Source organism: Mytilus trossulus, chromosome 11 (assembly GCF_036588685.1).
Source record: "Mytilus trossulus isolate FHL-02 chromosome 11, PNRI_Mtr1.1.1.hap1, whole genome shotgun sequence".
Taxonomy (NCBI): domain Eukaryota; kingdom Metazoa; phylum Mollusca; class Bivalvia; order Mytilida; family Mytilidae; genus Mytilus; species Mytilus trossulus.
In genome coordinates, this window is record NC_086383.1 from 41,457,712 (window position 1) to 41,472,111 (window position 14,400).

At 31.6% G+C, this 14,400-nt stretch overlaps 1 protein-coding gene across 5 annotated transcripts in view; it reads right to left on the reverse strand.

Moving 5' to 3' along the window:
- LOC134691119 (uncharacterized) overlaps positions 1-12,996 on the reverse strand; it is a 29,547-nt gene extending 16,551 nt beyond the window's left edge. For 3 of the 5 annotated variants that reach the window (XR_010102096.1, XR_010102095.1, XM_063551384.1), the window contains exons 1-6: positions 11,989-12,986; positions 10,897-10,998; positions 4,911-5,008; positions 2,126-2,171; positions 1,318-1,400; positions 33-153 (exon numbers count right to left, since the gene is read on the reverse strand). Coding sequence is in view for 3 of the 5 variants with exons in the window: in XM_063551384.1 (XP_063407454.1) it covers positions 33-153; positions 1,318-1,400; positions 2,126-2,171; positions 4,911-5,008; positions 10,897-10,989 (441 nt within the window). In the remaining 2 variants the exon portion in view is untranslated. Of the gene's footprint in view, positions 1-32; positions 154-1,317; positions 1,401-2,125; positions 2,172-4,910; positions 5,009-10,896; positions 10,999-11,988 lie in introns of all 5 variants that reach the window. The other 2 variants (XM_063551385.1, XM_063551386.1) reach the window with 2 other exon arrangements.
- Positions 12,997-14,400: the final 1,404 nt, after the last annotated feature.

Consider the following 14,400-nt stretch of genomic DNA (forward strand, 5'->3'; position numbering starts at 1 on the left):
CCTACATAAAAATTCAACACAAGAAAAATTACCTGCAAAGTCTCACAAGTCGATGCACTTCTATGACTCATACCTTTCTTCACCCACATCATATCCATATCCTCTGCATTGTCATCTAAGGAATCCGTTGTTTCACATCCTGATTTAATCTGACTGAAAAATGATGTAGATACATGTTATAAATAAATATTGGATTCAATTGTGTTAGTTAATTGGTCAAAAGTTATAACCGATAATTGGTTTTCTTTTTGAGATAATATAGCAATCAGAGTTGTCCATTGACGTTATGAATACTCTTTAAAGTATTTAGAGTGTCGCTATCTTTTTTGGTTACAAAGGAAATAAAATAATAAGAATTTTGTTTTGGGGAGATGAAATCTTACAATAAAATTAAACGTCTTTTCACAGAAAAGTAGGAACATCCGAAAAAGGACTTGATAGCCGACATCCCTTACTTGACATATTGGGTCGACATATGATTTATTAATTATTTTTTTGGGTTGGTTAAGTGGTTAGTTGGTTGGTTAAATAGAAAAAGAAACACATAAGACCAGAACTCTAGGAACACCTGAAATGGGAATTGAGAGCAAAAACCCCCTATTCCACACATGAGGGAAAAACATAATTGATTGTTTGATGTGTTGATTTGTTGATTTTTTGATGATTGGTTGTTTGTTTGGTTGGTTTTGTTGGTTAAATGGCTGATCAAACACAGGGGACTGTGTATCTAAAAAAAATAACTTGAAAAAGTTTTCTACCTCGAGATGCCCCGAAAGTCTTTTTCGTGGTATGAGAAATTAATAATAGAAAAACAAATTCCACTTCGTACTTCGAATATTAACACTACTCAACTTTAAATATAACTATACAGATTATGCTGTATCAAGTAATATCAAAAGCTACTACATATTATACTGTGTTACATCCGGTTATAGAATCTTCTCAGCAACAGAAATTGACAAGCAAATTGCGGAATTCTAGAACTTGTTCATAGTATTATTCAATTATTCAATGTCAGTTAATGAACATTTTGAGAAACTTCCTATACTGCTTTGCTAAAAACTGCCGGTTAGCAATTGTGTGATTAACAACGACTATACAAAATGGTAGCCTCTGTTGAAAAGATAATCATTGTACTGAGTGCAAATGGTAACGATGAACTCATAAATATAATAAGCGTAACACAGAACGAGATTTATAATAAAGACATCGATATCGTACACGTGACACTAATTCATATTGTTTGCCCAAACACTACAATCACTAGTTTTTACATCTTCGGTTAGTTAGTAAATATGATAATACTGAAAGTAATACCTTTCAATGTTTCGGGTCCCATCACAGAAAGGTCCATCATGTTCTTCAGGCGGAAAATGCCTTCCGACGTAAAATGTTGTATTCTGAAAAGAAATTGTTTAGTGCTTGTCAATCTGTTGACATTTAAAAAGCAAAGTTGACTTAATAAAATTGTTATTGTGAAACATTCTTTCCATTGTGGATTTTCTCTGTCTTTAGCTGGTTTCAAGACAATACCAAAAACATGTCTTTGTTCTTTTTTTACGTCTTTTTCGGATCATCAATAATCTCTTTTAGACTAAATTCCCCATATGATGCGCATGTGGCCAAATATGGTCTCGACTGGCCTATAAGTTTCAGAAAATTAATGTCATCGGACTACGGACGATGACAGACCATGGGCGTCAAGAGATGGCAATACTGGGGCTTACAGAAAGATTGAATACAAAAATTTTTTACGAAAAAGTCAATCTCCAGTAAGTAAATTAAAAACTAAGCAATATGTAACCCACATAAATCCGGGGGTTTTAAGATCAGTCTTTACTAATCCTATCCAATTGCTGATAATGCCATATTTCGTGACCTCCATATTATACATTGTGAACTGTCTTAAATATAAACAAACGATGTCAACACTTCTTATCAATTTATCGATTAACTAGCTTTTGCAACATTTGTCAATGTTTTTGAAAACCCTTTCCTGTCTATAAAATTTGTTGACCAACAGAATGTTATGATTTCTTGGAATATCTTTGTTTTTGTTTTAAGTAAATAGTTGTTATTTAACAGTATATAAAACTGAACATCTACATATATACAAGGTACTTACATCCCATGTTTTGCTTTTATTGTCTTCTATGAAATCCAACTGTTCACTATAAATGTTTTAAAATATATATATTATATTTCCTTATGTTAAATGTTACTTTTTTATCATTACATTTGTATCTTAGTGCCTCATATGATATATTCCATTATATCAACAATGTTCAGATATGAGATATGTATACGTTTTGTAATGAATTGGTTTTATATGATGTTTATAACTGCTTTTTCTTATAAAATAATACAATGGTTTATGAATGCATTGTCAATGCGACAACTATATACCACAAGACGCAGAAGTAAACTCATTATTTAACCTAAAATACAACGGCAAAAAAGAGGCGAAAGATACCAGAGGGACATTCAAACTCATATGTCGAAAATAAAAAGACAACGCCATAGCTAAAAAACAGAGACCAATAGACAAACAGTAGTACACAAAATACAATATAGAAAACTAAAGACTAAGCAACACATACCCTACTAAACACTTGGTGTGATTTCAGGTGCTCTGTAAGGGTAAGCAGATCTGCTCCACACGAGGCACCCTTATGCACCATGCACAATCATAGTTCAATTTGTTATGATTTGTTTAATGATTTGCGTTAAGCCCATTTCTTCTAAACAAGACTCCTAACTTACTCAACTTAACATACTTTTACATGTATAACGACTTAGAAACGATGAACATGTCTTCGGGAATTGATTGTAATTGAATTGGTATTAATAGTTATCACAGTTACCAGGATTATAATTTAAACCATGCAAATGTTGAAACGTTTGTCAGCAAAGCATTCTAAATATTGCTCAGACAATAATTGGATCAAAACAATAAAAACAATTATTCAAACAGTACAACCGATCCTTATAAATTTAGAGATCCGACTGATACGATCATACAAAGCTGAATGATCTTGTTATTAACAAAGTTTCATGAAATTCTGTAGTCTGATTTGAAAGTAGTTGCGATGACAAGCTGTTTCAGTAATATATTAAGGCCACAATCATATGCTTAAAATTTAATCATACTTTCATGTCTCAATATGCACATCTACATAGTATGTCATAATCATCTGCAACATTTCATGAAGTTTTGTCATGTGGTGTCGTCAGAGAAGCTGCGATTACAAACTATGGACTGACGAACAGACTGGTTAAAACATTATGGGCTTTAATAAATCAAGACTTACTTAGTTATTTGTTTAATTTTCAAAAGACATCACGATAACTACGCCCTAGAGGAGGTACATCTCCCTTTTTGCTTTGAGTCAATATCACATTTTCCATACAAATTGAAATGACGGTATAGTATGGTAAATTAATTTATTTGAAGCTTTTCGGCAGGAACAACGACATACTTATCGTGAAGAGATGATAGACATTTCACATCATCTTTGTCTCTGAAAACGGACTTAGTCTATCATTCACACTGTATATCAATGAATAATACGTTTTTTCAGAGACCTGATTGTTTAGACCCATTCTGACAAAGTGTCCAGTTCAATTTTTCTCATAAAATCACGGTAAAATGGATCGGTTGATATGATTTGAAAAAGGGATATTCAATACGCATTTGAAATAAAATATTCACCGACTAGGAATAGCAATCCTGTTTACATACATCTTAACCTGTTACAGAAAATGTGACTACCCATTGAGGATATAAATGTAAAATGAAACTCTGGTCCAATAAAATGATATACACACGACTTCATGACACGCCTGTCAAGTATACCGGTATATCGCAAGGTTGGGCGGTATTTACCACCCCCGGTATTTACCAGTGGTATTTACCGCCCTGGACAATACTCCCCAAGTGGTCAATACTGGCAAATACTGGTCAGTTGAAATTTCCATGCTTCTTTTGACTGACTTATCTTTCAATACTAGTAAACAATTGGTTTATGGTTGAAAATGTTATTCCTTTGGCATGATGCAGTTGCTAAAAATGAATGATATATTATTATAAACTATTAAAACATAATGAATTACTACTTTAGTTCTTAGGGCTAATGATATTGCACAATTTTGGTATGCATATAAAATTTCTATATCAGTTATTTAAACATGTACTAATCAAGTTATTTTTTTCTTAAAAAAAATAGAATTTTGCCGGTAAATATATATAATTACAAGTGACTAGCAATATAGATTATCAGAGCATTACCTATAACATGTATAATATCATGAATATGGCTAACAGGTGTCAAAAGTTTAATTATTATAACAAATGTCCCATAATAAATGTTGACATAACAGGAAAAAGGTAATAAAAGTGTTTTCTGAAGATTGTTTTAAACATTGCATCTTTCAAAATAAAAGGAAACCAGAGGTTATATACTCTCTTTTAAGTGACTGACTTCATGGTGTTAATGCATGACTATATCTGTTGTATGATTAAATTAATATTTGATAAATCTTCATTAAACCCTGTTATTGAACTAATTTATTGTGACATTTTGTCCTTGTACAATTTTAAAAGTAAATAAGTGACTTTTTGCCTTGTTACTATATCTATCCATTTACCAAGTAATTAACCTGGGGTAGGGACTAGTTTCTATAGTAATGTCCTATCAAAATTTCGATTGACCAGTATTTGCCAGTATTGACCAGTATTTGCCAGTATTGACCAGTATTTGCCAGTATTTCCCGGTATTTCCCGGTATTTACCGCCGGCATGGTCAATCATATTGACCGCTGTTTTGCCAACCTTGGACTATATCGATGTGTAATTTTAACAATCGGTTTTTGAATAAATTATACTGTCTATTATTTATTGTAATACATACCTGTCGACAAACACAACATTCGTTTCTTTTTTTAGAATATTTCTAAATTCTGAAATCTTTTGTTTACTGCTGACAAAAACAAACCAAAATGAACTCTCCTGTTTAATAAGTTGAATATCACATGTTATAACAAAAATTTGCAAGGGTTCCGCGGAACCCAGTGTCTCGCCTACTTTTGCTGTAAATCCCAGGCTCAACAAAAATGAGGAAAAAAATCTATAAAAATATTCCTCTTGATACTATCTTATGATTGTAAGAAGCTTCTGTCCAAATTTGGTAAAAATCTAGGATAGTTAATGAATCTATTAAATGTTTTGAAAACTTAAAACTGTAGACTGTATGTAATGTTAACTGGAAGAAAATCTAAGTCCATTTAAAAGTAAAATGTAGAAAAAATGGAGTTATCTTTTTACAAAATTTACTTCTGGATACTATCTTATGATCATAAATAAGCTTCTATCAAAGTTTGGTACAAACCCAGGATATTTTAAGAAAGTTAATTAAATTCTAACCAGATGCTCCGCAGGGCGTAGCTTTATACGACCGCAGAGGTTGAACTCTGAACGGTTGGGGCAAGTATGGATACAACATTCAAGCTGGATTCCGCTCTAAATTTGGATTGTGATTAAATAGTTGACACAGCATAGGTTTCTGACACAGAATGAATGTATTCAAATGAACTTAAAATTTTTGTTTTCTCTTAGAGCAATTCACTATGCTGTTGAATATTAATCCTCTCAAAAAAATGTTTGAAGAAATTTTCTTTTTATTTATGAAATTTCAAATGAGAAAAATTGAACCCAATTTTTTATTCACATCCCCCTTTCCCTTATTCCAAAACTAATTTCAATTAAAATATTCTATTCTGGAGTTTGCAACAATTACTACTCATTTAAATACATGATGTAAAAAAACTGCTTGTTATCACTGAATGGTAAAGATTATTTAAATTTATCAGTTGGTAGTAAAAAGTGAATATACATTGTATATTGTATATAACAAAGATTTAAGTTGATTCTGGACAAAGAAAGATAACTCCAATTAAAAAAAAATCTTGCAGATATTTCTTGCTTACTATACTGGACAAAGAAAGATAACTCTTAATTAAAAAAAAAATTTGCTATTTCACAATATTGTGAAATTAGATATTTCTTGCCATTGCACAATACTGTGCAATTGAAAAGACTTGCTATTGCACAATACTTAATATAATAATTTTAGATCCTGATTTGGACCAACTTGAAAACTGGGCCCATAATCAAAAATCTAAGTACATGTTTAGATTCAGCATATCAAAGAGGCCCAAGAATTTATTTTTTGTTAAAATCAAACTTAGTTTAATTTTAGACCCTTTGCACTTTAATTTAGACCAATTTTAAAACTGGACCAAAAATTAAGAATCTACATACACAGTTAGATTTGGCATATCAAAGAACCCCAATTATTCAATTTTTGATGAAATCAAACAATGTTTAATTTTGGACCCAGATTTGGGCCAACTTGAAAACTGGGCCAAAAATCAAAAATCTAAGTACATTTTTAGATTCAGCATATCAAAGAACCCCAAGGTTTCAATTTTTGTTAAAATCAAACTAAGTTTAATTTTGGACCCTTTGGACCTTAATGTAGACCAATTTGAAAACGGGACCAAAAATTAAGAAGCTACATACACAGTTAGATTCGGCATATTAAAGAACCCCAATTATTCAATTTTGATGAAATAAAACAAAGTTTAATTTTGGACCCTTTTGGGCCCTTTTTCCTTTACTGTTGGGACCAAAACTTCCAAAATCAATACCAACCTTCCTTTTATAGTCATAAACCTTGTGTTTAAATTTCATAGATTTCTATTTACTTATACTAACGCTATGGTGCGAAAACACAGAAAAAATGCTTATTTGGGTCCCTTTTTGGCCCCTAATTCCTAAACTGTTGGGACCGAAACTCCCAAAATCAATACCAACCTTCCTTTTGTGGTCATAAACATTGTGTTTAAATTTCATTGATTTCTATTTACTTTAACTAAAGTTATTGTGCAAAAACGAATATTAATGCTTATTTAGGCCCTTTTTTGGCCATTAATTCCTAAACTGTTGAAAATAAAACTCCCAAAATCAATCCCAACCTTTATTTTGTGGTTATAAACCTTGTGTCAAAATTTCATAGATTTCTATTAACTTAAACTAAAGTTATAGTGCGAAAACCAAGAAAATGCTTATTTGGGCCCTTTTTGGCCCCTAATTCCTAAAATGTTGGGACCAAAACTCCCTAAATCAATACCAGCCTTCCTTTTATGGTCATAAACCTTGTTTTAAAATTTCATAGATTTCTATTCACTTTTACTAAAGTTAGAGTGCGAAAACTAAAAGTATTCGGACGACGACGACGACGACGACGACGACGACGACGACGCCAACGTGATAGCAATATACGACGAAATTTTTTTCAAAATTTGCGGTCGTATAAAAACTTTAACCACAGAGTGAATGTAATGTTTCACTGCAGAAAAACTAAGTCCATTTAAAAGTAAAATATGGAAAAAATGGATTTATTTTTTTACAAAATTTACTTCTGGATACTATCTTATGATCATAAACAAGCTTCTGTCCAAGTTTGGTACAAACCCAGGATAGTTTAAAAAAGTTATTAAAATTCTAAAAACTTTAACCACAGAGTGAATGTTATGTTTCCCCGCAGAAAAAAAACTAAGTCCATTTATAAGTAAAATACGGAAAAAATGGAATTTTATTTTTACAAAATATACTTCTGGATACTATCTTATGATCATAAACAGGTTTCTGTCCAAATTTGGTACAAACCCAGGATGGTTTAAGAAAGTTATTAAAATTCTAAAAACTTTAACCACAGAGTGAATGTTATGTTTCCCCGCAGAAAAAAACTAAGTCCATTTATCAGTAAAATACGGAAAAAGTGGAATTTTATTTTTACAAAATTTACTTCTGGATACTATCTTATGATCATAAACAAGCTTCTGTCCAAGTTTGGTAGAAATCCAGTATAGTTTAAGAAAGTTATTAAAATTCAAAAACTTTAACCACAGAGTGAATATTTGTGGACGCCGCCGACGACGCCGCCGACGACGACGGAAAGTAGGATCGCTTAGTCTCGCTTTTTCGACTAAAGTCGAAGGCTCGACAAAAATGAATAAGATATGCTCCTTAAACAGTTTCTATGTAAAATAATGTAAGTCTCAACAAGCTTTCTAGAAGGTGTTAATTTATCCTGGTCATTAAATGGAGCTAAAAACCTCAAAAATCAAAGTTTTTAACTTATGTGAGTGATTTTTTTTTAGGATAATACTTTATTTGCAAAAAAAACCCACACTTTTGGTTAAAGCATATACATAGACAAAACAAACACAAAAAACTCGCCAATAATAATATACATTGTTAGAAACACTTCAGTTGTGTATTTTTATGTGCTGATTTAGGTTGTTTTACGTATTCGTTTTTATTCTGTAGTTAGTCACCACTTCGGTTTTAACATGTATATCTATTGTATAGTCATTTTTATAAATTTACTGTTTGCGGGGTGTGTGAATTGTTCTGGATGCTGGGGATTTCCTCATCCCAAGCGGATAACCTTAGACGTATTTGGCACAACTTTTTGAAATTTTTGGTCCTCAGTGCTCTTCTACTTTGTACATGTTTTGGCTTTCGGACTTTTTTTGGTCTGGGCTTCACTGGTGAGTCTTGTGTAGACGAAACGCGCGTACGGCGTATTAAATTATAAGCCGGGTACCTTCTGATATCTATTATATGTGTGTTTCTTAGTCCTATCATGTAATGTTGTCATTTTAATGTTATATTGCCATACAAGCGTGAGGTTTGGCTAGCCATAAAACCAGGTTCAACCCACCATTTTTAAGAAAAAATGTCCTGTACCAAGTCAGGAACATGGCCATTGTTATATTATTTTTAATGTGTGTGTTTCATTTGAGTGTTTCTGTTGTGTCGTTGTTCTCCTCTTATATTTGATGTGTTTTCTTTAGTTTTAGTTTGTAACCCGGATTTGTTTTTTTCTCTAACGATTTATGAATTTCGAACAGCGGTATACTACTGTTGCCTTTATTGATATCCTTTCCTCAGTTCTAATGAATATAAAAGAAAACAGTTTTATATCATTTGGTGTTGGTGGATTAGTATAATCACGAGTTTATAAGTTAAGATAAGCGTATTAAAATTGACATATTTTTCTATATAATATGTTAGAAAGATTTATCTTCTATTTTCATTAATTTTACAGTTAAAGAGAAAATGGAATTCATCAACTAACATTTTACATATTTTACATTTAGTTTTGTTTCTAGGGATTTTTATATGTCGTCTAGTTTTTATTCAAAGAAAATTATCACTTATTCTAAATTAAGTGAACATTTTTCTTGTTTCTTTATTTGGGTGAGATAGGTAGTATTCCGTTTTGTCATTTATATTAGACTGAAGACATTTATATAGATATAGTTTGTTATTTTCATTCAAGTCGTTTATCTTATCATCAATAAGAATTTGATTAAAGTTAAATCACATTTTTTTTTTAATTTGGGTTTTAACTTTTTAGCCTGTTTTAAAGTTTTAGTTTCTTCAATAAGTTTGATGTCATTATTAATTTCTTGTGACACATTTTTTGCAAAGGTTTCTAATGTTTTAGCTAGTTTCAAGGCTTCATAAAGAAGTGGGTTAAGATTTTCATTATTTAATCTAGAAAGGTACATCATATTTTGGGTTTATATATAAATTTCCAATTGCAGAAGTCCTAGTTCATTTATAACAGCTAGATTTGTTGATATTCTTTTTGTTACCAGTACTTGTTTAACAAAATGCAGCTGGGTTTTTAACAAAGATAGTTTTATCAATAAAATGAATGACATCTGGAGTTGAGCTATTTTTGTTAGCTAGCAGTTTTGCTCAATGAAATGGAAAATAAGTGTCAATATAACATATTCCACTACTATATGTTAGTATAGGTTTGACCAATGTTTTGAAAAGGTTGCAAGATATTCTCACAGGAAGTTGTCTAACGCCTAATGAGTAGGAATTAATAGCAAATAAAACTTGCTTGCTTTTTTACCAAAATCTGAACTACAGCTAGTTAGACTGTCATTAGATGTTATAACACATCCAAGATAGTTATCGTCATATACTTTTTGAAGGTATTTCATTTAAATTTCAAAAAGGATTCATTCATTTTACTTGGGTTATTTTGTGATATCATGGTTTAAGAAATTTTTGTATAAACTGTTAACTGCCATTAATCACAATACTCAGAGGTTATTCAAGCTATGTTGCAGACCATATTCGCTCTCTGATTATATAATTAAGTCATCTCCAAATATAATGGGAGACTTCCTATGTCTGAATTTATAAGTTTTACAGTGGTACAGGTTTGATTTTCAAACATCTGACTTACGTCATTAATAAAAATATTAAATAATGTGGAGCTTGAAGAATCTCATTGTCTTACACCTTTATCTGTAATAAAATGTTTAGACTCTGACTTTTATGTTTAAGAGAACCACGAATATGATTGAATTGTGCTTTAATGATGTTAAAAATGTGTTTACCAACTCCTAGTTTTCATAATTTAAACATTAGTTCTAGAGTCAAAATCACCCCCCATTTTAGTTATTTGTATCACCAATTCAATTTCTAATTACATCAGTTTAGACAAAATTTCACTGTAACAGTTACAAAAAATGCATTTGAACAAAGAAAGGCAACAGTAGTTTGAAACGTATGATTTTGTATGCTAACATTGAAAATAGGCTACAAAAGGTTACTGGTAGATGACCTTAAAAGTATAATATAAGTTCATTATACATAGTTTTAAAATATTTGAAACCGATATGCATTTACTTTAATAAGTCTATACTATATTAAAGAAATCAATGTTTAGGCTTTGAGCACAAAAGCCGAAAGTCATAATTCAAACCAATTTAAATTTGAATGAAAAAAATATATACAATTACCACTGAATCTGTAATATCTTTTGGATATATTTCATTTAAAGCTGATTCTGTCGCATCGAATTTCCAAGATTTATCATTCCCTCCGGTTGCCATTATTGTTTACTAAAAAACAAAGAAATGATAAAAGTGAATAAATGAATAAATGATAAATACTTAATTTGCAAGACGCATGTACATGCTATAGAAAACAAATGTATATACAATACTTGACAAACTAAATACAGCAAAGAACATTAGTAACAGTATGAACAACATATATGTGATCTTATTTTCTAAGTTGCTTATAAATAATTGCAACGTTTCACTGTCAGAAATTACAACTAGTTAGAATTTAAACATTTTAGTGTAAGGTCAATATTTGCCGTATCTGCTACTAAATAAATTTTTATGTTGCCAGGCTGACCCTTTTTAAAATTCACAGTCTTACCTGTATATGAAGTGTTTAAAACTTAAGCACCACACCCCATTGTAAATATCGGTGTAAATATTTGATTAAGCATTAAACCCATATATCCCAAGTGGGAGTGCTTCGTTATACATGTATATAACGGTGGAAAATCCCTGTACAGAACAGAACAGATTGCACGTAATTTTCAGAGCCGAACGTCGTGAAGGACAGTCGATCCAAACTGGCTTTTTCCGATTTTAACAACAAATACCCCACAAAAGATCTTGAAATGAACACATAACAAACTACGCTGGTCATTTATTATTTACCCCTTTGTAGTATAAAACAATATTCGTGGATTTTATGTGAAAGAAGAAAACGCAACGCCCAATTTCAACTCTACTCATTTAGTAATATAGATTCTATTAACTAATGAATCCGCACTGGGATTTCAAAGACGCCCAGACAGCAATTATATTGTAACAGCGGGACACCCTTAAAATGACGTTGTAGGCATTGAAATTAGCTTTTTACATTTCAAAATATTTAAAGCATTTATGTTGTTGATTTCTTTGGTTTATTTCTGTTTGAATGATATGCAGAACATATATATTTATTGAACTGGAAAAGAGGTTGAATCAGAATAACCGGCTATCTATCGTAATTTTTAAAAGAGACACCAACACCACTATAGTATTTCTTACTTGTTATGCCATTGGTACAGTTGTATATCAGGTTGTGAAAAAGTTCATCAACTTTGACAAGTTTAGTTGTTGGTTGTCGTAAATAGTCGATTTTTTTCACAATCATTTTTCGTGTAGGTATGACTTCCTTGTTTATTTTTGTTGTTGCGATAACGATGAACTTTTCACTCCACTTATCAAGATGATAACGGGATTTGGGTACACAGGAAATAGATTTGTTGTTCGTAGGTTTTTAAATAAACAACTGTATAGCTAGGTAGTTATCTTTGCAAGGAACAGCGTTAATCTTAGTAATACCATTCTGATTTTTTTTCTTTTTTTAGCCGAATAATAGTTGGATGTCTCCTGATTAACACGGGCTTCGACATATTCAATTGGAAAATAATAATATATTAAGAAGGAAGTATTTGAGTACAACACAAAAATATCTATTCGAATATGTATACCGGCTAAATACGAAAGTAGGAGTTATTGAATTTGATTGGAACAATATCACAAACAGATTACTTTGAAACATGCATCAAGTACGTATCACACAAAACGTATGAACACAAAATTACATATATACAACTTCTATTTACAACGTCCACCAATATCTAATATCATCTTATTAATCTGATACTGTCCACAATAACACAATGACATATTTACACTTGCACAAATCCTTCAATGTACAAGGAATAAATATACAAACACAGCTGAACTCACGCAGCAACTATCCCTTTGAGTTCCCACACAATGAATATTATCCAACTGATAAGGTTTAACACAGTGCACTTTCACTAATACATTTCCACAATATTTCAACTTGCAACACCAGCAAGTAAACACCTTGTACTCTCACTCATGCAACTCTATGAAGTATCCACACTTCCTCATAGTACAACTTGCAACACCAGCAAGTATACACATTGTATTCTCATTAATACAATAACCACTTAGAATCACCTAATTCACTCTACTTACCAATTGGAAAATAATCACTGATGTCCTCCACATATAACTGACAAAGTTTTTCTTCCTTGAGCTGGTTCATATACTACCAGATGGAACGGTCCATTATACTTGAAGGGATGAAAATCAAGACTATACCAATTTTAGGGGTGTGTTAAGTAATAGATCGTGATCCAACTATGGATAAACTTGTATACATATAGAAACACAATTAATAGGGAAAGACAACTGGAGTTTCACATCAAAATAAATAAACTATGACCGATTTTCGTTACACTACTTTTCCTCAATCAACCTTCTTGATTCGGAACATTAAAAAAAAATCAAACTATGAGAGCCTGTGCCAGCAAATCGTATTGTGCAAGAGACAATGAATTGAATATTTTCAATTAATAACATAAACGGTATCATATTTCTCCACCAGCTGCGCATTGGTTGTCTCTCCAGTGATGCTCGAGGCAAAAATAGAGATATGGCCTACTCGATCATATCGTGTATCGCTTCTTACTATTTGTCAATTAATGTTAAAGAATCCATGTACTATGCCAGCTTGATTTGATGGCATTAAATGTGTAGCAGGATTCGCTATCCCTACCGGGGAACATGAGATCTCACCCAGTGATTGGTGGGATTCGTGTTGCTTAGTCTTTAGTTTGTCTATGTTGTGTCTTGGGTTATATTGTTTGTCTGTTGTCCGTTTTTTTCTCTTCTTTAGCCGAGGCGTTGTCAGTTTATTTTCGACTGATGAGTTTCTATGATTTGATTTTCCACTTTTGACATTTGTATTTAAAATCAAAATTTCATAGTTATTTCTCACTTTAATAATCGTGTTCAAATAAAATCTACAACTGTTTATAGAAACACTCAGAAAATACACAGATGCTTGTTTTTGACATAATACAGGTTTCTGACACAAAACAAATGTCAAGGTCTTACAAATCAATTGGTAAGAACTGTGCAATTAAAGATTTCTACTTGAAACTTTTCAAAAATTTGAACATTGAAAAAAAAATAAAAAAATTAACCAATTAAAAAATTACAAACTTTTTGACCCCCCTTTCAGAAATAACCCCAACACTCGATCCCGGCCTTTCCTTTGTAGTATGTAACCTTGTAGTACAATTTCAGAGAGATCCATACACTTAAACACAAGTTATTGTCTGGAATCTTGAAAAATGCTTGATGTTGCAATTGGCCCATTTTATCGCGCCATATTCCTGTATGAATTATAAGCAATAACCCCAAAACTCTATCCCAGCCTTCATTGTGTGATATGAAACTTTGTGGTACAATGTCAGAGAGATCCATACACTTACACACAAGTTATAGTTCAGAAACTACAAAAATGCTTGTTTCGACCTCTTTGGGCCCTTTACTCATAAACTGTTGACACCGTAGACCTCAAAATGAATCCATACCTTTTACTTTTGGTATTAAACATTATGGTACAAAATCAGA